At 37.0% G+C, this 27,883-nt stretch overlaps 1 protein-coding gene across 1 annotated transcript in view; it reads right to left on the bottom strand.

The window, feature by feature from the left end:
* Positions 1-1,673: 1,673 nt before the first annotated feature.
* Positions 1,674-27,883, bottom strand: part of ESR1 (estrogen receptor 1) — a 104,797-nt gene continuing 78,587 nt past the window's right edge. The window contains 4 exon segments of the mRNA NM_205183.2: positions 1,674-2,021; positions 3,395-3,578; positions 8,657-8,790; positions 23,728-23,866. Of these exon segments, the coding sequence (NP_990514.1) occupies positions 1,787-2,021; positions 3,395-3,578; positions 8,657-8,790; positions 23,728-23,866 (692 nt within the window). The 3' untranslated portion in view covers positions 1,674-1,786.

The raw sequence follows: 27,883 nt of genomic DNA, 5'->3' as shown, positions 1-27,883 counted from the left end.
CTGAACATTGCTTGTTTAACAGTGAGCATGGTTAGACATAGGCACTCCTGTACCGCACTGGTTGCACTATTTCCTATATTTAGTCATGGGATATCACAATCAGCATAATCTAACACAAAGGCTAAAAGAAGCATCCCCAAACCCTCCTATGGCACTGTGGCCAGCTGCTATGGAGCACCCTATACATGTGCTGTTGAATTTCCTTACTTACAGGTGGTCATTTCCAACCAGCTATTGAAATAGTCCCTGGTCTGTGCTAACTCCCAAATTGCACGTGAAAAACAGGTGTGCAGGTAGCACAGGCAAAGACTGTCATTAAACAAATAAAGCATTCCTGCAAAATAATCAGGTTTCAGTACCCAGCAACATTCTGTGATGTTTGATTTTCTAGCATTAAAGGCAGTTAAACAGCAGCACAAACTCCCATTTTGAACTGTTTATACAGTGGATAGTTTGGTCTTTTTCTTCAGTGTCTCTCCTTCATAGGTTGCTGAAATTCTTACTGTCAGTGGACCTTCAGTATATTTATGGTTGATCTGAAGCATCCAACTAACCTGCATGAAAAACAATTACACACAAGTATGGAGAAAGCCAGATGCACTCTGGATGTGCAGTTCTGGAGTCTTTACCATGTCTGAGGCATATTGCCCAGTTCTGGTGCCACAAATGAGGTGGATATTAACAGTGGTCTTTGAGTTTGTCCCAGTGAGAGCCGAAGAAAAGCAAGATGGTGCAAAACCTGTTTCACTGGCTCTGATAGCAGCCCTCCCCAGTCTGGTTAGGCAAGACTGCCATGAAAGTGATCATCCCACCCTGCTATGCCAGTCTTACACTGGTATCCTCATCTCTTGGTTTGTAGCACAACAAAGCAAAGGAGAGGGAAAGATTTTTCATAAAATAGCTTTGGTTTGTGTATGTGTTAGAAGGCATGGGTTTTTGATTTTGTTTTCCTGACATGATGATTTCTGTAATCACCAGGTCTGATTTAAGAGCAACTATCCATGCTATCTCTGCTTTCCATGTTGCCCATGATTTACACACAGCCAATCAACAGAATTTTATTTCCTAGGATCAGACAAGATAGGATGCGCACCATGTAATTTGGCTAGGGGCTAGGATAAGAGGATTTAAGAGTTTGGTCAGTATGATCTTGAAAAAGAGCTGTCTGCAGATGCAAACCAATAAGGCAAAACAGCATTGTTTTCAAGACAAAGACCCTTCTTCCAACTGTGGAAGATGGGAGGCAGAAATCTACTCAAACAATCAAGGCAGTCACTAGCAGTGCAGTTTCACTGTGGCACAATAAGATGCCAGTCAGCTTACTGTTATCCCTCACAAAACTCATCCAGAATTAACCAAACTGCTTCTAAGTTTCAGGCAACTCAAGGACTAAAAGGGCTCAGAATTTGGGGTGGATACTAAGACAGGCTCCCACTCGGGAAGATACAAAGATGCATGGGTGTTATGGCCTATAAATTTATGGCAAACAAAATGTTACAGTTTCTATTAGAACTTAGCCAACCTGCAGAAGTAAATTAAAACACTGCAAATTTCAAATTAAGTTAGCCTGACAATCCTTGCTAGCTGTCCATAGCAATGAAACGTCTTTCACTTACCTAGAATAAGCAATCAATTTAGGCAAGCACTTGACAAACACTCAAATGGAAAATACAGGTGGCTGATGTCATTGGAGTGTTGACATATGTGGCACTATAGATGAAATGAAGCATGAGCTAGGTAGTACGCTGCTGGGTTTCTCATACCATTATTATATGCTGACTTTTGTTTATATTGTATTCTGCATACTCTCCTCTTCTTTGCTGTTAATGTAAAAGGACTGCAGGGAATGAGATGAAGCTGGTGCGGTTGTCAGTTGGTTTCGGTTCTCCTCTTCCATTGGTGCAGCACTCCTGGCTGCCGGTGCATGTAGGCGGTGAGCGTCCAGCATCTCCAGTAAGAGGTCGTAGAGCGGAACTACATTTTTACACTTCATATTGTACAGGTGCTCCATTCCTTTGTTGCTGTGGGTTTTAACAAAACAGCAGTTACTTTCCAAATGTACTATGAAAAAAAGTTGTCAGCTAATCTTTGTTCAGTTCACACAAATTCCACCCTGTACAAAGCAACAAACATAACAGTACAGTTGCTGCACACTACTACGTTTGCAGAAGACATCTTTGAAGAACAATTCAGGATGGCCATGAATGATTGCCTTCTAAAGGTGAGTGTTTTTCTATCCTTTGCCTAAATGGTTACCTAGAGCAAACAGACCCATATTTTAGGCACTTTGATTGAGTGGACGGGATGAATCTTGGCCTTCCTATAGTTAAACTTAAAATATTACTTTTTTTTCCTTAGAAAATAAACTTTTAGCTAATTTGTTAGCAAACACCCTCTTGTAATAGCATCCATTTGCAAAGCTACAGAAATAATAAATCACTGTGCATCTGGAACTTTCTTGGTCTACCAAACCATTAAGAAAATAAACATCAGCATGGTTACTAACACAAAAGCAAAAAAACACCTTAAAATACACACATGAAAAACCATACTTTGACATAAAATCTTCATGGTCCAGCCCTGGGAGCTTTAGTACTGTCTGATGCTTATTTTGATTTTAATTTTATTAAATTATTAAATTATTTTATTTATTAATTTTATTAAATGTGATCTTGAAAATTAAAATCTAGATCACAGCAATGCCTCTATATTTCATAAAAGAAAGAAAATCTCTGCTGCATCTTCGCATAGGCTTTTAATGCTGCAGATACCCCAGCTAGTGATCAGCTACCTTCAGAGGTAATTATGTAAGGGAGAATCACTGCTGAGACTACCAACAAACCACATGCCTCAGGCCCTTCACCACTATTTAGCAAAGGGCACGGTGTTCTAGACTGGGATCTGCTTTTATATTCATCCATAATATAAGGACAATAATCTCTTTTCTAAAGTGATTTGCAATCAAGCCACTTGTGAGAGGTGTCTATTCAAAAGTGAGATTTTTATTAAATCTTATCTTACAGGAGACTAGAGTTTGTAGAACTAGGCTGTTATTACATTATTTTTCATGTACTCACTGCCTTCCAAAAAGAATAACAAGAGATATAGTTCCAAAAAGAATAACAAGACATATAGTATTAAAAGCAGACAGTGTTCATGGCATTAACAAAACTAGAAGGAAAAGAAAAAAGAGGAATGGGGAAAATGTTTACTCATTTCACACAATAATCCAGAATACTGTTTTGCAGGTCCATCTATATTTATGGAAAGAGGAAAGTGATTTACCTTTTACATAATGACAACACACACACACAGTGAAGGAAAGCACAACTTCAAGCACATGTGTGCATTTGCAAAACCTCCTGCTTGCACCTGACCATGTGCTTGCTCCTACCTCATATGCCTGATGTGAGAGAGGATAAGGAGGAGCTGAGCTAGTCGCCGGTGTTGCTGCTGCAGAGAAAGACCTGACTTTGCCATTAGGTGTATCAGAGTATCTGTGATTTTGTCCAGAACACGGTGGATATAGTCCCTCTCTTCCAGAGATTTCAAGGTGCTAGAAAGAAAAGTGTACACACCTGGAGTAGGAAAGAGAAAGAAAACCACAGAGAAAAATTACTTTGATAGTCAGGCTTACCCCCCATATGCCTTATAGTGGCCTCTTTGGCTGTGTGAAATCACAGGAGCTTCCTGTGAGCACCCTGCTTTTTAAGGCCCCAGTGCATATAAAATTCTAATCTGGCAGCTGGGAAGGATGTGGCTCAGAAAAGCATGGGGAAAAAAATAATGCAATCCAGATCTTCCAGAAAGGACTGCTGGGAAATGGCAGCATTTTCTAGGAGCCCATCCACAGAATTAATCATTTTGATTAAGGAGGTGAATAAGGAAAATAACCACTTCACAGACCTGCGAAGAACACAGTCTTTCCCTGAGAAAACTTTCATTCCACCCTGGGGCTTGGATTTAGCCTCTGCAGTTAGAAGAGGAAGACAAAGATGATGCCTCTCCCTTACCCTGTGCCCCCTGAGGTCAGGGCTAGCTGGCAGAGGTGGCATGGTTCACCTCTACCCTGGAGCCAGACCTGACCTTGAACTGCTCTCTTCTCTCTGTCACTCAGCCCCAAAATCTTGAGGAGATGTTGTTGCCACTTGAAAGCTCTGCAAAACTTACTGACCTAGCCCAGGCTGACAGCCGTATTGGTAATTTTTCTGCTGTTTAATGCTCAAATTCTGGTGGCTTCGTAGGCAATCTAGGTCTGAACGATATGTTACCGCAACACATGTAAACAAAAGCAGGGTTTTTTTTTACAAGCACTTGCCTCAATAAGATCTTCCAAAGCAAACAAGAGCTTTGAAAGACAACCTGTTTCAATACAGCTGTCTTTCTTTTCTGCCTTAAAGTGAGCAACCTGAAGACCTGGACCAGAAAGAAATCTAAAATAGAGATCAAACCAATTTGAGACTAGCTCTCCAACAGCCTCTGGAACATCTCCTAGAAAACACCAGAGCTTCCACCTCTTCAGTGCATGCAGCACATCAGATTTCTAACTAGGAAGTTCTCTATTAATCCACGCATTTTTTACCTTGACTTTGTTCTGGGTGACAACTGATGGACAATGCTGCCACTATGCTGCCAAAGGGCAGCACCAGTACTTTAATCTTCTAGATTGGCCTACTAACTCCAGGTAGATCATATTACTATCATACAGCCTTGAATTAGCAAAGGCTTAAGCATATATGTCGATATCGATAAACATGGTCATGGTGACTTCATTGACCTGCCTCTGTAAAGTACTTGACAGATCCTGTGCTTCAGATCTTCTGCATCAGCTTACAGAGCCAAGTAGAAACTTTGTATTGTCTTTGGAAAAAAAAAAATGGTTCATGGCATCGCCTTTCATTTAGCTTTTCTTTAAAGCATCATATATAGAAAAATACAATGCAGTTAGAGATATTAAGAAGAAAAGCACTAAGACTCATACATACACAAAAAAATGTATGTACTCTGACTTGTTTGTATTGTTTGTAGCTGGATGTTGTACCATCAGAAATGAAGATAAGCATATCCATCCATGCATCAGAGCAGTCAAGGTACAGATTTCTTTACCATTTTCTTGATGTACTTCACCTTCTCACATCATATCTCACTACACCAAGGGCCTATTACCTAGAACTACTGTAAGCTGCAAGTGGGTTTTATGACGCTGGACTTTCTGTTCTAAAAAGAGATAAACTTGTGAGTGAGTGTATATATGTGTGTGAGAGAGACTGAGACTTCAAAAACAAAAACAAAACATGAGGATAACAGAAATACAGCAGAGCTTCTGGAAACCAGTAGTAAGACTTCTTTAGTTTTGCAGTGATTGCTTTGAATTTGATACAGACAGCACAACGGCCTCTTTTCTCACAAAGCTTTTAATGAGTATTATTTGTACTGAAATGAATTCCCCAGAAAGTAAGAGTTCTTGGGGCTTTTCTCAGCTGGATGACAATTAACCACCCTCGCACATGTCTACTGATGATATGAGGTTTATAGATCAGTGATCTCCTGTAGAGACAAGATACTTCTAAATGACTGATAAAGGAAATACTATCCTCATAAATCTCCCGTGCCTCTGAAGCAGCTTTCTTCAGCCAGTGAAGCCAGTGAAGCCACTATTTTGCACTTGTAGCAACACCCCTTACTTTCATAGGTTTGAAACTAGCAAAAGCAAAAAATCTGTCCAGGCAGAATTGTTTCTCACCTAGGTCTGACCCAGGAGCTATTAAAAAATATAAATCAAAAAGAAAAAAAAAGAAAAAAAATCCTCTCTCAAAACATGTAGAGACCTCAGGCAAATGCCATTCAATAACTGCAAAGAAAAATGAAGATCAGTTTTCCTTTCTGCCCCAGGTGATTTCTCCTGCCTCAGGCCAGTGACCAGAAATTTCCCCAAAAGAGATACCAGCTATCCATCACACACAGACACACACACAGAAGCAGAGCTTTGGAACATGAGTGCAGAAAAATTGTCTTCGCAAAGTGAAATTTAACAATCTCTATAGTCTTTCCAGGCTCTGAAGCTGAAAGAAAGTCAAAAGCAGGATTGAATATCCACCAGATGGTTTTCCAGCTATGTATCAGTATTGTAAAACAATATAAGAGACAGACTAGAGCTAGCAGGTCTCTGCAAACAAGCTAAGCCTAACAAGTTGTGCCCAAGTGTAAATATATCCACACCATGGTTTCTTCCAGGGACAGCAAGGCTACTGTGACAGCTGTCAGCATACATATCGAGGTATAGGTACACACATATGCTATATACCCTGACATATTACTGGATATACAGAATGGAATGTCTTCAACATCTTTTCTGCCATAATAAACCCTGGTTTAAACTTTTTTTACAATTAATGTTCACTGTCACAAAACAAAACAAGGATTTCCTTCCTTTTCCACCAAGCCCCATTGGTTTGTATCTGAAGCAAGCCAGTCTGAGCTAAGAGCAAATTCAGCTCTGTACCATGTACCATACAATTCTCCAGTCTTCAAAATAAAGAAATTGATTAAAAGCACAATTCAGCAGGAGAAAGAAAAATGAAAAGAACAAGACAGATGGAGTGATGCATCAAGGAGGCCTAGAGGAAGACTGAAATGAGCTAAATCTTTTCATCTCTGCAAAAGTATCAGCTAGGTAAATCATCTGCTAAGGCAGACATGAGCTACATCACTGCCCACAAAAAGAAAACCTCTGCTTTGCCCCACATGGCACCACTCCTCTTTTCAGATCCACTCAAATGTAAAACATCTGGAATCATGTTGCCCTTTTACATTTCTGGTGCTTATTTTCCAGTCTTAAGAAACAGTATTCTATTAGTGAGCTGAATGTGCTTTGCTTTTTAGTTGGACAACTTATTGCTGCAGCTTTAGAGGGGCACCTTCTGTTTTGTTATTTAGCTGAAGACAGTGTTGTCCTTGTTGTTACAGACATGCTGTCTCCTTGATATCTCAGGAAAAAAATTGTCAGTTGCATAAATGTATATTTTGCTTTATAAACAAAACTTTCCATCTTTTCTACACAAACTGAAGGAGACTAAAAAAAAATATTGCTAATAAGACCACATAAAAAAGCAGCACAAAGAGATTAAGCAACCTTGAAAGATGTTGCAAAAAAATGAGAAAATAATTGTCCAACAAAAGCAATAAGCAGCACTGCCTCATGTGAAGAAACTAGCAGATGTCCAAGGATTTAATAAATAAATGTTTATGTACGCTCAGAGAATAAATTCCACAAAGAGTTTTAGAATGCAAATAGAAAATGCTTTAAAACATGAAGTGTAGCATAATTACTCCAATTCAGTTGAAGAAAAATGTTTAAATCCTTTTGAGATCAGCTGGTTACCTCATATATTTAGACAAAAATTGTTATTTTGTTTATCTGCTGTTTCTTTAATAAAATATTTGAGTGCATTTATATGTAAAACTATAGAAAAAGAGTAGGATAGGAGGGAGGCTTGAAGGTAATCTGTTTTGACTCTCTGCTCAAATAGCACTAACTTCAGGGTTAGCTCAACCTGCCCAGAGCTTCGTTCAGGTGAATGTTGGTATCTCTGAGGATGTTGATCCCACCATCTATGTGGACAATCTGTTCCAGTGCTTAACCTTTCTCTCACTGGGATGCAGATTCTTCTGTTCCTCTGAGGAAAGTCTGGCCTTGCCTTCTCCATGACCTGCTCATCAACTATCTGAGGACAGTAATTCGACCCTCACTCAGCCTTCCCTTTTCCAGCTCTCTCAGCCTCTCCCCATACATCATCTACAATATGTGGTTCAAAGCACATAGTATTTCATGCCTGTCCAGAGCTTTACCTCAGGGAGGTTGGTTATATTCCATGAAGTAAAATGTATCCAGAGGACAGTTCAGAGTATCTATGCCAAATTTTTGTCCCTGCTATTACACCTATCTCAAACTATCCTACTTTTTTAATCTATTTATCTGTAATCTGTTTCAAACAGAAAAATAAACCTCTGTTGTGCAACAGAATCTTTCTATCTCAAATTTTGGATGTTTATTTCTATAAGGTAACAAAGAATTCAATCCAGATATTAGATAATTATATCTATAGCTAAACATGTTACCTATTGTTATTTAGAATGAGGTCTACAGTCTAAAAAACATTTCATCAAATATGGAAGACATGTAAGGAAATAGCATAAGTTTTAGATGACAGTTTATTAATATAAACTAAATAATGATAAACAGCCACATCTTTGTCGCTATTTTCCTTTATTTTGCCACTTGGGAAAGGAAGGAAGGAAGGAAGGAAGGAAGGAAGGAAAAGAAAGCTCTGATTTATAACCAGGTATCGTCTCTGGATGCCCAAGGTGTGGATCCAGCTACCTCAGTGCATTGTAATGAGGACTTTAACAAGATCTCCAGTTCAACACCCAGCAGCCCCGATCATCCTCCACACCAGCTGCACTCAGTGAACCAACTTCTGATGGTGTTAAGTTGCTGGGTTCCTTGCACACCACTGTCCCTTCTCTGCCTTGACATCCCTTTCAGTTGCTGCTGCCTCGAAATGGAAACACTACCAGGGACAAGAAGCAGGCAGCACTTAAACCGCATGCAGAAGCAATTACAATTACCCAAGTGACAGCAAAGCACACCACTTACCAGAATTGAGCAGGATGATGGACTTAAGGCACACAAATTCCTCCCCTTGAAGGTTCATCATCCGAAACCGAGCAGCAGTAGCCAGTAGCATGTCAAAGATTTCCACCATGCCCTCTACACATTTCCCTTGATTCCTGCGTGAATACCGTCAAGGAGATTTTCACAGCTTTAACCTGGCAGCATGAGATTTTCATTCCCCTGGATTACTCCCCTCAAATTAGATTTTGCGAACGATAGAGCACAAGCTAGCATGTGATTTCTTAGTCTATGGTCATTTAGTGTCTGGAATTGATAAATAAATAAACTTTGCCTTTCAAAAAAATCCCAAAATCATAAACTTATCAGCAAGATGCATTATTATTGTGGAACATGAGAGATCAATACAGTCAAACTCTTATACTTAGGGCAAACACTTGTTTAAAATTACATTTTGATTTTGTTTTCATGTTCTGCTTGTCTTATATTTTATCTTCTTTTTTTTTCTTTAATTTACATAGTTTCAATTCCTTGCAAAACATTTCTCCCTATGTTTTGTTCTTCTTTCTATTTGGTTTTGCAATCTAAAATATTTCACCATTCTTCTTCCATTCATTTTATATAAGCATCACATCTCCATACAGAATAAGTGTATTTATGAGCTCAGGAAGCACTCATGAGGCCAAAGTCTTCTCTATATGATTAAACCTACAACTTCATGTCAAAAATGAGCTCCATTTTTACATTACAACATCAAATAAAGCTAAAATAACCATTTCTCTCTGCTCACAACATTAGGTATGCTCACTCACTCATTTTCATCTTGCACACCCAATCCACAGTTCAAGAATTAATACAGTCTGTACATAATTTTTATGAAAATTTTATCTGCAAATTTTCTGGTCATGGAATTGTAGATAATTTACAACACATCATTTTACTAAAAATTATATACTCTTAATTTTATTAGGACTTTCTGAATTAAAATTTAGCAGATATATCAACATGTGATATGATCTTCTGATTAAAAAAATATACTATTTTTTAGATAGGAGACAGAAATTTTCAGCTCATTGCTACAGGAAAATGCAAAGGAAAATTCAGATGCCAGTCACATTATAGCTTGTTTCACACAGATTAATCATTGCTTAATTTCACTGTGACAATAACAGCACTGGCTATCAGCACAGATATACCTGCCCCAGATTCAGGGGTTTGAGTTCTAGCTCTGAACCAGGCACTAAGATGTGTAAGCATGGAGTATGGAACAAATCTCCTAGTCACTGTTACAACAGTGCATGCTCATTAATTTTTCTGTGAGAAAGGGATAATTCAGTTTTGGGAATCCAAATAGTAGGAAGGAACAAGAACTTTAATAAAGGAGGATGGTTGCTCCTTCTTGTTTCATGTCCCTATGTCCCTACTGGGCAGCCGTATATCAAGCACTCTACTTCTCCACACACATTTCACTCGTGCTCAACTCAGAACTGTGATTTTCATTGCATGGCAAGCACCTTGTCACAAGGTGCAACATTTAGCAATGCCATGTACATGTTTTTTTCTGTCTCTAAATAATTTCACTGAAGAAATAGTGGTTTAAACTGTTGCAGCTTTTGAGATATGACCAGCAACTCTAGTATTTCATGTATTAAGATCCCCCAGGCTATGGTAGCGAGTGTAGCGTAGAAAGTCTTGTACTGAGCGCCTACATCATAGGATTGGCAGATATGCAGACTCAGTGCAATGTTCCACATAGAGCTTGTGATGCCTTTGGCACCTCATTTACAATGCTCCCAAGGATGAACTGAACTACAGGACTGATCTCTGTTTGTTGCATCTGAACTCAGCTTTCCTGAAATTCACAGTTATGCCTCTTGCTTGAAGGCTTTCATTGATTTGATGACTTATCAGTTATAATGTTCACTGCTGGGAGGTAGGACTCTTCAGTGAAGACTACATTGTTGAAAAACTGGTTAGATTCAGTTATATTCCTCCTCTGTTTGGACATTAATAAAACGAACCAAGGCAAAGTAATTTTTAGTAGTACACTTGGCAAATCAAAACCAAACAAAATTAGACGCTCAAAGGAAGATATAAAAATATGAACAGTTATCACTGCTTCAAAAACCTGCTTTGCTGCTAAAATTTAAATTCTATTAAAGAAAAAAAGTGGGAAATTTTCCACTGTTTCTGGAACAATTACTGTTTTTCCTGTGATTAGAGAAATATTAACTTTGCTCATACGTAATCAAGAAGTGTTGGAGGACTAAAACCTTTTAATGGTTTTGTGTTAATTTAAATCAGACCTGTTACTGAGATTAGCTTAATAATTTTGCATTTCAGGTTTATGCAGAAAGTTTCAGAAGATCATACAGCAAATGACCCACATTAAAAAAAATAACTATAATCTTTATGCTTGGCTAAGACACATACTGGCTTCCTATAATCCTTCAAACTTCTGCCAGCCAGCATTCATAACAATTAAAAAAAATGTTACACAACCTGAGCAATTTGCAGAGCCAAGAGAATTTAAAAATAAAATAAAACAAAAACCCCCAAATAAGACCTTTTAAAATACCTAATAGAATCTCATGAAATGGAAAAGACATTTTAATACCAAAAAAGGAATTACTGCTGGATATTTTTACAAATTTTTTTCAGTGGGCTGTAGCTTAATACAATATTCCAATGAAGAAATATTTGCCAACAGGTATAACTTACAGTCAAAAACGTAGTCCTGCAACTTTTAGTCTATATGCCTTTGTGTGTGCCTATTTTCTACCAGCTGGATTCATATGATAGATGATAAATAAAAATTATGTAAATTCAAGAGATTTTAAATACTTTCTAATCACATTTGCTTTAGTATCTATTGAGTGTGAAATACTAAAGAACTCACACAAAATAAATAGGTAGTGCTGTAGGTAGAGTTATATAATTTAGATGAAGTTTGATATCTCATCGATGTCTCATGTGGGCAAACACAAGTCAGAAATTTCTCTTTCATTTTCATAGCTAGGCAGCAGCTCCAATTCCAGGGAACTGCAGAAGCTCAGCATCTTTGATATGCAGGCTTCTAATAAAATGTTTTTATTATCTAGGCTGCAACACTTGTTTTCTTTGGTAACTAACAAACACTATCTGAAATAGGAATCTCTAGTTCTCCTAAATTGTCTTCTAACTTTCTAACATAAGCTGATAGTATTATCACATCTTTACAGCTCTGTGTCCCATTGATAGGACAGCCTATCTAGGAAGGCCTAGATAACATTTCTGGAGGACAAAATAAGTAACAGATGCAAAAATTGCCCCTATATCAACATCATGCTACTGTCTTTGTGTACTTTCAGCTTATTGAAAACAAAACAACAAATTTTTGCTAACTGCAAAATGTCAGAGTGTATTCTTGTAATAATTCCTTAGACTTGGCTATCAGGAAATGCTAAGGAAAGTTGAAGTAAGTGAATTAAAGGTCTTAAGTTGCTGCATATGAGTGCTATGTGCTTTAACTTCAGTAAGTCCACAGGATCACAGCATCACTCAAGCTGGATGACATTTCCATATGTCCCTAGTCCAACCTCCTGTTCAAAGCAGGGTCAGCTGTTATCTCATACTTGCTCATTCTAGGCTTTACCCAGTCTGGTTCTGAAAACATTCAAAGATGAATGCAGAAAAGCTCTTTCAGCTTAATGATGTCCGTAGCCATTTTTTTTTTCACTTTTATATCTAGCCAGAACCTCTTCTGTTTTAACTCCTGTTTCTCAGTCTCTCATCAGTCATCTCAAAAAAAAAACCATCATCAGTCTTGCTAACCCCTGTGCAGAATTCAGAAGGTTGTCAGATATGCTCAAAAGCCATCTCTTGTCCAAGATGAACAAATTTTGTTCTCTTAGTTTCTCCCCTCGAGGATCAAGCCCTAACCCCTTCGATGATTCTCCCCTAGACTTGCTGAAAATTTTAACACCTTTCCAGTAATGAGAGGTGCAAAACAGGCTGTACCATTCCAGATATGGATTAAAGGGTTCCATATAAAGGTGAAATAATAATTTCCCTTGCTCTGCTGGCTTCTACTGATACAACCCAGGATACCATTGCCCTTCATTGCTGCCAGGCTGCAGTACTGAGCTCATTCCTCAGACTGCTGTTCTCCAGGCCTTTTTCAGCAAAACTGTAACCCAGCTTGGACAGTGGCAGTGAATTAAGTCTATTACAAGTGCAGGATTCTGCATTTTTCCTTGCTGAATTTCATGAGGTTCCTGTCAGCCCATTGCTCCTTTTCATCTAGGTTCCTCTGTACGGCAACTCAGTGTATCAATTGCACCCCCTAGTTTTGTGTCATCTGAAAACTTGAAGAATGTATACACCATTTCCTCCTTTAGGTCATTAACAAAGACAATTAATAGGACACATCCCACAGTAGACTCCAGCTGTAACTATCATCAAGGTAGAGTATGAACAATTAACTCTGCAGTGTAGACAACCAAAGGCAAAACTATATCAACCCACTGCTCACAAAGAAAAAGAAACTGCTAGTGAAGGCAGCCACAGATAGGACATTTGACTGCAGCAACCATGAGATGTTATTGAGCTCAGGATCCAGAAGTACACTGGGAAGGCAAACATCAAAACTATGACCAAAGGTTTCAGAAGAACAGATCAGATTCTGGGTTTCGGAAGGTCATACTACAATTTACTTAGGGAATTACTGGATAGAATACTGTTAGAGCCATGATGGGGTAAAGCATCCAGGGGAGCTAGAGAACATTTTAAGGAAAATTAATTAAGTGCCCAGAAACAGACTCGTCCAACCATAGCAGAAGACCAGGTATTTCATAAGAAGATCCTCTTAGCTAAGCAAGGAACTCCTTCATAAATTAAAAGGCAAAAGGTCACATGATAGAAATAAAAAAAGGCAGGAAAGGGTATCAAAGCATTGCTTGAAAATTTACACCAAAACTAATTTGAAGCTAAAACTAGTGAGGGACAGAGAGGGCAACAAGAAGGGAACTACACAGCAGTAAATGGAAGATCAGAAAGAAGAAACAGTTAATGAATTAGGGGAAAAAAAAAAAAAAAACACTGATTGACTTCATGGAATTCACAGAAACGACCGACACAAATTTTTTATCCAGATATCACTGGCAAAGCCTGCTGACAGCCATCTATATGTACCAATTCAACATGGCAGGGACAGATGCATACAACAGAAGAATGTTGACAGGTTAGAGAATTTATTCAAAAATTACTAATTACATAGAGGAGTAACTCAAATCTTTGGAGTCAAATGAGGTCCATTTCAGGGTGCTGAAAGAGCTGGCCAATGTATTTTTTACATTTGGAGATTGAAACAGGCCCTGACAAATAGCAGAAGATTCCCATCTCTGACAAAAAAAAAAAAAAAAAGGAGAATCTGTGAAACTGGATTGTGATTGACCACCCTGATTGACTTCTATGACAAAATAATTCACTAAACGATCAAAGGGAAGGTGATATGCATAAATACTTCAAATTTGTAAGGCTTTTAGGTTACAGCATTCTTGTCTGTAAGCCAGGAAGATACAGGCTGAGCAGAAAGACATAAGTGGAATATAGGATGTATTACCACACTCAAAAGGTAGCAGTAATGGATTACCATTTACTTTGTGACAGGTAATGAGTAAAATCTCCTTTAGAGGTTGACTCTGCAGCCAGTGCTGCTTCATCAGTTACAAGGATGATGACAAAAAGCACACCTTCACATTTGTGGATGATACTACATTGGGAGTGGAGTGAGGATGCTACACAGCACAGCCTCACTACCATAGAGACTGTGAACCCACAGAAAATTCAGAAAGTTCAACCAGGAGAAGCACATAATCCTGCACCCAAGGACAAATAAGCTCATGGATCAGTGGAGGTTGGAAAAATTCTGGACTGAGTTGCAGCCTTGTTGGAAAATGGTTTCAAATTAAATTTTACATATATATATATAAGGCAACAGCACACTCTCATTGTGTATATAAATTATTTAAAGATGAACGTGGCTGGAACGAGAGAAGTAGTTCTGCCCTCACCCTCACCTGTGCTCTGCCTGTGTGCTGTCTCAGGTCTCTCAGGTCAGGAAGGATGTTGGCTGTCTCCTCTGACTGGAAGTGGTCAGAGGCATGCTTGTAAGAATAAGTTGAGTGATTTGGTCAGTCTAGTGATGAGATAAAGTATGTACTGGAGGAGACAGCCAAAATTGCAGCCCACAACTGCTAGCAGGGGCATTGCAAACTGGGTGGAACCAAGCTCTTCCTGGAGCAGTGAATGTTAAAGCAAAAGGCAATCAAATGCTGTGAGCTACAGCATGCAAGGTTCAGTCTGGATTGTAGGATGGTGCTGCAACCCTGAAACAGATATCTATAAAGACGGTGCATTCTCCACCCTTAGAGCCTTTCAAGACTCTTCTAGACAGTCACAGCTGGCTTTAGCTGATGTTGGCAGTACTCTTGCTACAAGGATCAGGTTGGACACAGTGATCTGCAATCAATATTTTTGTTTCTAAGTGAATTTCTGGAGAAGAACCTGAAAGAGTTTGGTTTCTGAGGGCGTGACTAGAAGCAAGACTTAATTACTAGTTTTGAGATTTTTAACCAAGAATCCACACATGCAGAAAACACCTGCATAGATAATAAAAGCAATCTTTAAATCATAGAAATAAGGTTTCCTGTACTAGTGCAGTGGTTTAAAAAATAAAACTAAAGCCCTTTTCCTTCAGTTAATGAATAAGTCTAGCATAGAACACTAAACAGAGAAGAAAAAAATTATGAAGTTAACTGTCTCTTCGTTGACTATTCCTTTATCAGCTTAATCTTGGACTGTATTTTGGAGAAATGCTTGGAAGGAGTATGCTCCTTTCTATTCATAATAATTTGCTCATTCTCATATGTTTTCCAAGCATTTAATCCTCCTTACATCTTATTCCCATACTTATTTTGTATTCAATTGGGATTTATTATTAATTCATTAAATTTATTCAGTCATAGAATAAGCAGGGCAAAAGTATTTATCTGTCCAGCGGCAAGGATAATAATTCAGAGGAAGAAATGTTAACATGAGAGTGCATGATTTTCAGAAACATACCACCAAATATTAATTTTGCTTTCTTTTCCTATTATTTTTGGCGGCATAGGAGTTAACTAAAATCTTTTTCAGTTGATTTACAACACTGTTACAGTAATTATTACTTGTTGTTTAAACAAATGGAATATTTTTGGCTACTTATTCAAAAATATGTGCCATTACTGTCAACGCATGAATCACAGTCTGAGAATCACTCCCAGATCAGCATTTGGAGTACTGGACTGAAACTAGCACAGTTCAATGTGGAATCAAGTTTCTTTTCTTTCAGGAGTTGCTTGAATCAGACATTTTCCAACTAAGAAATAAAACTGAAATATCAGTTGCAAACATAGTTGTGAGGGAGGAAAACAGACATGATCAGAAGGGACCACTAAAAGCGAGGTTGTTTTTTTTAACATTGAGATGTGTAGTTATGTTCCTATCTTTTCTTATAGCAAGCAAGTGACTCATCCTTTGAGTTATTGCTGTTGGTGTTATCACTTCTGCAAAACAAATTCAAAAAAAGTGGTTGTTCATGCACAGAAGCAGTTTTCACCCGTCATGATTATATTTCTTCTACGCACCACAGCAACATTTAGCATTGAATCTAAGGCACAGATAGGCAATTTCTACCTTTTCCAGTAGTAATGAAATTACCAACTCATCATCCTCTGAGGTTTGCTAATATTTTCTGATACTTGTTTTCTCCTTGAGCAAACTGAATCAAAAGGAGTAGTTCATTCAAAGACCAAATGGGAGATTTTAAAATATAGACAAACAAGAAAAGGAAATTTCAGAAGACTGGGAATAGCTAAAGGACAGAGACCAACCATGATGTCTAGTGCTACTTTTAAAGTACACAAAATCTGTCCAACATTTCAACAATTTTCTAATGTTCTACCTTTTAAAGTATTACTACAGGCTATATGTGCCTTCAGCAAAATATATAATTGTTATTAATGTGTTCTATAAGTAGCCATTGATACTTCCTAATCCTATGCGAAGTGAAGTACTAAAACGGCTTGAGGAAGTATTTTGTCAGGAAAGCTCCATCTGTAGAGGTTTTAAGACAAAATCAAACACATCCATCTGGATGTCTAAAATACTGACAAATGGCTTTGGTTAACTACGTAACTAATTGGGGATTTCCCCCTTTTCTACAATGATACGCTTTATCAATAATTAAAGACAGGATTCACAATGAAATTTACTTCAGACCATCCTATATTTAACAAGTGGGAGGGGAGGAAAGCAGAAAGAAGGGAAGAGGAAGAAAGGAGAAGAGACCTACAAAGATCATCAAGTTCAACCATTAGACTATTCTAGGACTAACATAAAGCAAAGTGTTTATTTATCCAAATGCTTCTTAAACACAGAAAGGAACAGGGCATCAACCATCCCTCCAGGAAGCTTGTTCTATTGCCTAAATACCATCTCAGTAAATAAGTTTTTCCCTAATGTTTAGTCTGAGCCTCCTGTGAGGCAGCTCTGAGCCATTGCCACACATCCTGCCACTAGATACCTGGAAGAAAAGAGTACCTCATCACCTGGGTGACTTGACTTTGCTTCCATCTCTTTTATGATTTCATCATAACTTCTTATTCATTCATTCAGGCCTTTTGCCTCTTTTGCTTGACTTCCTGCATGTCAGGAAAAACCATTACTGAGTGTAGAGGAGATGATCCTTGAAAATCAACCAGCTCTCCCGAACCCCTTTTCTCTCTAGGATTGTATCCTACAAAACTCTTCCAAGCAAGACCCTGAAAAATTCAAACTCAGAACAGGCTTGTGATCCTGCTCATGGGTTCTTGGTCTCCAATATCTCATCTAGGCAAGTCTGCCCCTGACATTCACACTTCTGACCAGTTCTTTCTTGTTTGTAGAAAAGAGATCCAGAGAAGCATCTCCTCATAACAGCTCTCAGGACATATCTGTTATGAAGTTATCTGCAAAGCAATCAAGAAAACCCCTGGATGTCCTTATTAATTAGCCTGTATCCACTCACTCCAGCTTTCCAGATGGGTGAGCTCTTCTATCTTGTCCCTGTGTTCCTGCAACAGCACATCAATCTCTGATATTTCCTGCTTGTTTTCCATACAATATGCAGTAGTGCACAGCACTTCAGGGAGGCACTCAGTTGCACAGGTTTCACATAAAATGTATGACAGTTTCCCATATCATGCTGCCCTGTAAACACTTCCTTCTGTGTGTTCAGATACTTAGAATGGACCTTGTTCTACAAGGTCTCTCTTGTCCATACATCCTACAGCCCTTTTCTTGACAGCCTAGCCTACCACCTTCCTCATTTGATTGTTGATTATCATCTCCATCATTCCTAGTTTAAAGCTCCTTTCACCAAGACGGTCAGCTTTTGGACAAAGATGTCTTCACCCATACTTGATCAGGTGGGTCCCATCTCTTTCTAGCTATATCTCATTCCTCAGAGTAGGTCCTATGATCACAAAAAATGAACTCCTGTTTTTGACATCAGCTGTGCAACCAGTTGTTGACTGATAGGAGATCTGGTCACTCTTCCTCAAGCCCATATCCACCACAGTGAACCAGCCATGGGGGCCCCCACGCTCTTGACTCTTGCCCTTAGAACCATGCAGCTGTGACTGCCTTTCCTTGCTAGATCAACAGAGGATCTTCTGCATTGGCAAAAAAAAGAGTACATACACATGTAAACAGTGGTCAATCAGGTCTGAAACATATAGACAATTAAATACCAAGGCACCTTTTTCATTATTATTTTTTGAGGTAAAGGGTGATGTTAAAAAGATTCACAAATAAGACAGAAAAAAATCTCAAAACCACTGTTACGGTAATTATAAGAAGATTAATGCTTATTATTATTTTTAGCAGTTTATAACACTTAGATTAGCAAAATCACAATAATTGTCTGAAAAATGTTATATTGATTGACAGAAGATCTCACTCTGAAATACCTTAAAGCCAGAAATAATTCAAAATTCTCTCTATATCAAAATTGGTAAGAAAGTTTCATTTTGGAAGGATCAGCATGAGAATTCAGCATGACCTAGACCTGGAGACTGAACTTCCAAGGTCACAGTGACTAGATGAGCAAGCAGGATTAGAAGTTATGTAGGAAATAGGAGCTTAAATACTGAAATGATTTCATTCTCTCTGAAAACTTCTGAGTCTACAAAACCACACAGGGAATCTCTTTTTCTAAAGACTTAAAACTGTGAAGATCATGATATTGTGGAAGTTTTTGTTGTTGCTGTTTTGAGTGTTGTGTTTGTTTTTTTAGGGTTTATCACTTTGACAGTTACCTTGTACTTCCCTGAACTCTGGAAGGGTTCCTCCTAAAATAAGCCTAGGTTTTCTAAATTACAAAATCTACAAAAAAGTAGCCTTTAGATTTTTTTCCAAGATCCAAGAAGAGACTCACATTTATAGTAACTACGACTTGGTGGTCGATCGATTCCTTTTGCATTTATCTCTTGGAATATATATGTATATGTATGTATCTACATTTTTTGGATCTACAATACAGTAATACATCTCAAAATCCAACAGTAAGGTAAAAGGTGGGGGAGAAATTAAATTATTTCCAGAGATTCCATAGCTGCCTACACATTTATAAAATCAACTCTATGAGGGAAGCAGCCTGATGACAGGATGACTGAGTTGGGTTTCCGGCACAGAATTTATTGCTATAGAAGACGTAATTAAAATAAAACACAACTATTTTTTTTGAATGGTTTTTGAAGTGCAAATTTTAATGTCTCTTCTGCATATGAGCCTTTTTCTATGAAACAATAACAGCAGTATGTCACTAATGAAGTGTTCTGAATCAAGGATCTGTGTCTACTTTGCTTCCATTCTTCCAGTTTTAAGTCAAAGGTAACTAATGCATTTGTAGCCACACCATGCAAAATAAATAAACAAATAGATAGAGAGATACAATTGTCCATTTACTTATGTGGCAGACTGACTAAAAGTATGATATTCTGAGGCAGCCAGAACATTTGAGAAGGTGAGGGAGTGGCACAACACATTGCAAATTCATCCTGACTCTCTTCTACTGTATTCAACTTTCTGAACATGATACTTGCACAGAAAACTTGACACTCTTTTCAGATTTTGTGAGAAATTTCTCAGCACATGAAATATTCCATGAAACCTATGAAAGTAACATTAAATTTGCTGCAGATTCATATAGTGAATGATCCAAGTTTTTATGATATTCATGCTATCTGCACTTTGAAGAGATCTATGGCTGCCTGGTGGTCATGTATGTATAACATGATGGTCAGTAAAGTGAAAATACTTTAATTTCTTTCAGATGAGAAAGAGAACAAAAAATTCATCAGATTCTGGAAGAGGATGTGAACAGTTTCCAAATAAAATAACTGACAATTAGATTTGTCCATAGAAAGACACAAATAACCTGTTAGAAACTGCAAATATTTAATACATTTAACTGAGGGGTTTTTTTTAGCACTCTAGAATAATTCTTGCTAGAAATCTTTGCCATAATGATAAAAAAAATAACATCAGTACATAAAATGTGAACATCAGGATTGGTTCATATCAAACATATATTTATCCCTGAGCTAAGTATACAGGCATGTAGATCATCTAATTTCAAATGATTACCTCCAGTGCTAGATTGGAAGAGGTAACACATGCATTACCCTATTTTTTCCTCAACTTGTTCGTGACTTCATACAATTCTTATCATCTCTACTTCATCTTCCTTCTTCAACTGAGCTTCACGGACAGATAAGTCAGACTACTTAGCTATCCTTTGTTTCAGAGCTTATCTGTGTCTGATTACCTATGCAGTCTCACTGGGTACCTTGTCTGTTTTTCCAGTATTCCATCTTAAGATAAGGAAAATCAGAGAAGCACAGATTTACACAATGGAATACCAAGGCTCTGGTAATTTGCAGTGTTTTTTGTTTGTTTTCCTGTTGTAACGATTTCTATGAGGAGAACTGCAGTCTACTCACTTTTCAGCTGCTAGCGAGCAAAGAATTGCTGGTTCCGTAAAACTGACTATTGCAACTGCAAGATGGAAAGATCAACTCAGGGTGCAGCATATGAAGTTTAGGATTATTCTCTTCCTATATGTATCAGTTTACATTTGTCTATAATAAATTTGGATCTTGTTTAATACCTTTTGGAATATCTGCCTTGTCTATGTGCTTGATAATTTCTGGAAAGAGTTCCCTTATAGCTACAATACATAGCTTCTCTTTGCAAAACTCTCAGTGACTTTTAACAACTATGTCATGTTTATTCAATCCTCAGCCAGTTCTCTTCTCTAGACTGCATCCTATCAGTTCCCTGTAATAGTCAGCAGGCTTACTGGACTGAAATTCCATCAACTTTTAAAAAGCATCACTGTATTTCCTGTTTTGCTGGTACAGAGGATGATTCAGGTTAGAAGTCATCCACTTCAGTTAGCAATTTAGCTATTTATACCATGAGTTTCTTTAGAATTATGTTTCAAAACAATCTCTGATCTGTGTGATACCTCCATGTAGCAAATGCTTTAAAAATATAATAATATACAACCCTTCCTTATTCCTGGAGAAACATTACATTTTCCTCAAAGCTATAAACAGCCTATTGTCAGTCCTGATAAATTTCAGCCCTGATCTGATGACATTTTTAAGGTCTAGCTTCTTGAGAACCCTCCAGACAGGAAACATCTGGTTCACCCCATTGCAAACTTAAGTCTTTACTCCTAGATTTGCCTCGTGCATGACACTAACTTTCAAAAACTGCTTATAAAGTTTGCATTTATCCTGGGTTCCCTTTAGCTTGTAGCATCAGACACTGTACATTAAATGTAAGCTCTGTGAATGCGCTATTGTAGTTCCTAATCAGGCTTAATTTTTTAATCTGTAATTATTGTCATTTGAGCCACTTTAAGAGCATCAGTTGTAAACTGTCAAAATGTGCTAACTATAGGTGGCTGGCAGATTGCCAAAAGTCCTGATCTTGAACCAAATCTCAAGTGTTTAGGCAATGCATTAACTGAATAAGAAAGAGTACATTACCTCACAGAATGTCCTATCTAATTGCAAGGCAGAGTGGGAACAAAAGGAGATAATGTGATGGTACTCAACCATACAGAAAGCAGTAGTACAAACATACTGACAGCTTAATTGTCATGCTTTAAAAAAAAAAAAAAATAAAACCAGGCAAAGTAAGATTTCAAGAGACTTAAAGCGAGTAACAGAGCTACTTTACAGATATTTTCAAGGAATCTTCCAACTGTGAATAGTTATGTAGGAAAATCATAGACGTACTTATATGTAAATGCAACAAGTAGAATGTCACAGAATGGGAAAAAGAAAGTCTCTTCTCTAAGACATCTTCAGAGAAAAGACAAGCAGATGTTTCATATGATTCAAGTAAGAGGAGTAAGTTGGAAGAATAAAAATTAGATTTGCTCAAAAAATGGCAAAGAGGGAATGGTATTTTTATAGAGTTGCAGACAGACATGAGCCAGGCAAGACTGTATTTATCTAGCCAAGACGGAAAACGTTCCTGTAATAAAACTTGAAGTGACCTGAGCTTTACATACAGATGTATACAAATGACAATCTGTCAGACAGAAAGAATCTGTCAGGTACAAGATAATCCCAAATGCGAAAAATGAGAGAGATGACACATCAGAGAGGATGCCTGACACCAAAAGATCAGAGAGGCAGATGCAGAGTGTTGTGTTGTGAAGCTCCATATTGATTATATTGAACTTGCACTAAGTTCACAAAAACAAAGGTTAGAAACAGACCAAGGTTTTAATATCTGTAGTTGGTGACTCTGGATTACAGCGAGGATTTAGATTTGCATTTGCAAGTGCTTTTAACTGCATAGGTCAGATAAAATCTATGGTAAGAGTGGTGGGTATTCAGAATAGAAGTCAGTGGATGAAAATATTGAAAAAGAGTACAGATCCTGTAAAGAATGTTCTAAAGGTTATGGAGAGAAGCACAGATGAAAGAAAATTTCTGTACTGAATCCATCCTTTCCATTATTTTAGCCACTCAATCAGATTGCTTTGTTACTTCGATAACAAAACGGATCAAACAACTTTTGCACTCTTCCTGTAATGTTCTCCCAAACATTTGCTGTAGAGGAAGGACTCCACTGACTCAGGCTTTGAATTGTATCTGTCCTTCCCTTTCAAATCTAGCAAATAACATACAGGTACCCTATAACATCCTCAAAAGGAAATACGTCTATATCAATTTGGCATATAAAATTATTGTTAGCACTAATTCATTATGACATAACCATTAAACTATTTATTATATCACTACATCCCAGAGTCAGCAAATATCCCTACCAGGTACGGTGAAGCAAGTATATCACGCCTTAGATACACATTTCTTATTATTTGAAAATGAATTATTTTTCTCCTCTAAAGTACTATGTAGCTCCAGTTGGCTGAAATTCTTTCCTTTAATCCAGCAGATATTAAGCTGTGTGAATCAACTGCTCAGATTCCATTTTATTCAGAGCATGGGATTTTTAGCTGAGGAAGACCAAAGTTTCAAAAGTTTTCCTAGCTCTTAGCTAAAAATGACACTATGGCTCTGTTCCTCACTTTGAAGGTTTTTTTTCCTCATGGTATACATTTTGAAATTTGGAACATATTGGTTTTTGAAGCTAAATTGCTATTTGTAGTAGTTTTCAATAGCATAGTACATTTACTCTTCTATAGTACTTTTTCTTTTCTTTCCTTTTTTTTTTTTTTTATTTAGAGAATTAAAAGAGAAACAGTTTTTCTGGGAGCAAAAATTTTGGTTCATTCACCCAACTAATGGTTGCAGATGCTAAAGGCTCTGCTCTTGATGCTTTGCTGCCATCCCTCTGTTGCAGCTCACTGCCCCTGCAGCTACATGTTGAGATCAGAAGCCATCAAATTGTAGCATCAATGAGATGACTAAAAACTAAAAATTAATCTGATTGTGGTAGAAACAAATTAATTTACTTAAATAATTAACAGCAATACACAGACTGACCTGTCCAGTAATAGATTAGGTGCAAATAAAAGCTTTCCTGGGTGTTCCATGGAGCGCCAGACTAAGCCGATCATCAGTATCTCTAACCAGGCACATTCCAGCAGATGGACCTGATCATGGAGTGTTAAATCCACAAATCCTGAAAGAATAAATAGGAGACAGTAAAAATATTCCACTTTTGTAAGTGGAACAACAGCATCCAGAGAACCAGGTAAAAAAGTACATTGGATCTAGATTAAAAAAAAAAAGAAATAGAAAAACAATAAAACAGACTTTATCTTCTTCAAATATTCTTGTTGAGTTTTGTGTATTGTTAGGTTCACTGTATCTCCAGTCTACAAATTATTTGACATTTTCTAGCCCACAGTTGTGTCCTGACTGCATCCTGTCCCAAGAGCTGGGCAAGAGCCAGCTGAGCAGCGCCATCCCTACATCTGTTGCTAGTAGCCTGGAAATCTGGGCACACACTGCTAAGAAGGAGCAGTCATCCACACCATTTTCATATTGCTTAGGTCATGATGGTGGGAAAATGCGTCTTAAAAAATGGAAAGATAGCTCTGATCAACTAATCCCAGAGCACTTTTACCAGCAAAACACTGTTTTACAGACTTGTGAATCATTCATCATACTGCAAGTACAGTGAGGAAGTGGGCCTAACACAGCATTTCAAATAAATCAGTAAACAAATGGTTATCACAGAACAATTTGAATTTTCCAATGAGGCATTTTCTTTATATATTGGATTATATCACCTAGAGGAAGGAGATTACCTCTCTTAATCTGTTTTCAAGCAGTGCTAGAAACAAGGAATGCAAAATGAGGTGACTTATAGCAATTCAAAATACAAATATGCAAGAATAATAATCATTTGCGTGCCTATTTCATTGAACAGATGATATCATTCCTTCTTTGAGAATACCACTCTTCAAGATTACGTTCATTCCAAATATATATGAAGTGGAAATTGCATAACACCATTTGTTCTATCACAGCATAAGTTTCTTTAGTTATATGAGCTTGCTAATAGTGAAATGTGTAGAAATTCCCTCTAAACTGATATTATTTATCCTTTACTCAGTGTTATGTGTGAAATGTTGTTTATTTTGTTTGTTTTTTTTTTTTTACAGATGCAATTGATTCATAATAGTGTTCAGAACACAAGTTACAGAGTAAACTACCTTATTATCTCATTAAATGACAATGTTTCTGCTTTACTGTTTTGTTCACACTGGAGGTATATACTGACTCAATTGCAAAGTAATTTTACCTGACATGCACTCAATTTTTATCTTGAAAAAATAAAAATAAAATATTTCCAAAGTCAAATTTTGTGCTATGAAATATTGATTTTGAAATAACGAAAGAAGAAAAGGAATAAAAAAAAAAGTTCATGAAAACTTAGAAAATATGTTTTTCAGAACAGTTGATGGTACAACTATTTTTAATGAAAACATCTACGATCTAATCAGTCCATTCGTACATAATCATTCAAATAAATAAAATAAAATGTAAACAGCTTCAATGTTTCCTAAATACAACTAATCTACCAATCACTGGGAATGTATTTAGACAATTGCATTACCTGCTATTTTTATGAAGACAGTAATTCTTTAAATAGAAAAGAAAAAAAAAAAAGCTTTGTCTTTCTTTTTTTCTTGTATTTTTCCATGTATTATCAAAAGATGAGCTTCAGATGTTGCAGTGGTGAAATGGCATTTGCCTGAGTCACCAAACAGCCTGAATCAGTAAAGCTGAAACTTAAAATAGTTACTTTATTAACTACAAAGCATTGATTACAGCACTCATGAATGAAACTAGGAGAAAGAAGCAGTTGTTTATACATGGAGAACAAAGAACACTATTTTCCCTCCCAAGTATTACTTGGGTATCACAGCACATAATCTAATGCTTTTATCTAGGACTGAAGAGAACCACAGCAATGCAGAGACACACACACCAGTGTAGTATTTGAAGTTGGCAGTCAGTGGATATCAGTCAACAACATTGTCATCATTTCACATGGTTGTGCATCCTTCTGCAACAGATTTTTTTTAGTGTTTCAGAAAAACTGAGTTTGTTGCTGCTGTGCTAATTCACTTTATCATAGAACTCTGCTAGTTGTACAATGTGCTGGATGTCAAAACGTTTGTCAGTATAGTAAGAGCCACATCTTAAGTCTAGTTTCAATCTATACGCAAGGACAATCTCACCTTTAACTAGTCTTTTCCTTCAAAGCATATGAAAAAAAAAAACTTAAGGATAATATCAACAGACATTCAAATGTAGCTGCATCTTTGGGGAAAGATGGCAGCTGTGGGCTATAGCAGAAAACAAGCAGAGCCTGACAAATCTCATAGAACTTCAAATATTTGTTCAGCTATGTCTTTAATACGCAAAACAGTAGCCCTTTTACCTTGTGATTAAACTTAATAGCATCAGAGAAAGAAACTGAACACAAAATATATGTCTTTCAAGTTGAAAAGTAGCTGTATGTTACAGAGCCACTGAACGGTAAGGATTAGGAAAGATCTTTGTATAAAGATGTTCTTTTTTCAGTATAATTCTCCTTCCTCCCTTTGCTTAGCTCTTCAGACTATCTTGGGTCTTGCTTTTACTGCATCGTCTCAAATCCTTTCTAACTCATAGATTTTTATTAGCTCTGTTTTTCCCTGGGCCTACATACAAAATTTCAGATTGCAGAGGTTAAGTGATCTGGGCAAAAGCTAAAGAGAAAAGAGTAAGAAACAATCACCTCTCTTGTTTAGTAGAGGAGGGGTATTTTGTTAGCCTGCTCTGAGTCTAGAAAAATACTACATAGCAATGATAAAATCTTTTAAAGTAGCTAAATATGAATACTTTGCATAAAGAAGTCCTAAAAGAAAGCCAACAACATTCTTGATACCTGGAGTATCAACTGTTATTTTAGTGAAGTTTCAGAAAATCAAGATGAAAAAGTAACTGATGATGAGTCTGTATTTTAAAAGATTAAACGTTCCATCAGTCTAACATCTTTGGGCTTCATAGTCAAACATCTAACACAAAAGCCTTGATTGCTGAAGGTGTAAATCTGTAATATAATAATGAACATCAAGTGTAATTCACGGAAACCTTATCAAATCGACCTGATGGGTTTTATTATAAGTTTAGTTGATAAATATAACAGTTTTGATGAAACAGGCTTTAACAAGATATTTATTTTCATAAAAACATAAAACAGATTAACTGAATTCAAATATTTTAAATTACATATGAAGAAGAGTAATGAAGTATTTCTAGAACCCCATACAGCTTACTTCTTTACCCTAGTCTTTTTTTTTTTTTTTCATGATGACATAGGAAAAGGCAAAAATGGTAGTTAAGTTGGCATGATGGCGTGTGGGAAATAATACGGTAAACAGGTTAGAAATGTCAGCAACACAGATCACTCACTAGCTTCATTAAAAAAAAAAAAAAAGATAAAAAATCCACCATTGTAAAGGGAGAAATTTTAAACCAAGAATGTGAGGCTTATATATAAAATTTAACATTAACAACTCTGAAGAGAACTTGGAAATAATGGAGAATTTTTCCAGTATGAAGCTGCATCTACAAAGGCATGGAACTTTATTAAACTCCATGGAAACTCCAAGAGGGTAATGAAGTTAGTTAAATTATCTCTGTGCTACCTGATTCTGGTAACCATTCTTGGAAGACAAGAAGTTAGACAGAATGATTAAAAAAAAAAAAAAAAAAAGGTCAAAATGATAAAGCATAGAAAAACATGCCCTGTAGTGAGAAATACCAGGAATTTTGTTACACTTTAAACCAAATAGGCTAAGGGGGTTAAACGATTGCATCGTGTAAATATAAAGAAAAAGGCATTACAAAAGACAATGATATAACATACAGAAGCTTATACTTAAACATGCTCCGAGCCAGACTAAAAACGAGGGGACTGTTGTTGACAAAAGAAGTAGTTATTATCTAAGCAACATAATAGGGTTCTGAGAATTTGCTGTCATTCAAAATGCTAATCAAGATTTAATTATTATTTTTAAGACATACTCTTGTTCAAGTAAGATAATTCAGAATAATGTTAAAAGAGGTTAAATTAAATGATGAATATATCATTCATCATACAGAGCATCCTGCACTTTAATGTTACCAAAATTATGTG

This window comes from Gallus gallus, chromosome 3, assembly GCF_016699485.2.
Source record: "Gallus gallus isolate bGalGal1 chromosome 3, bGalGal1.mat.broiler.GRCg7b, whole genome shotgun sequence".
NCBI lineage: Eukaryota > Metazoa > Chordata > Aves > Galliformes > Phasianidae > Gallus > Gallus gallus.
This window is presented reverse-complemented; position numbering and strand designations above follow the sequence as displayed.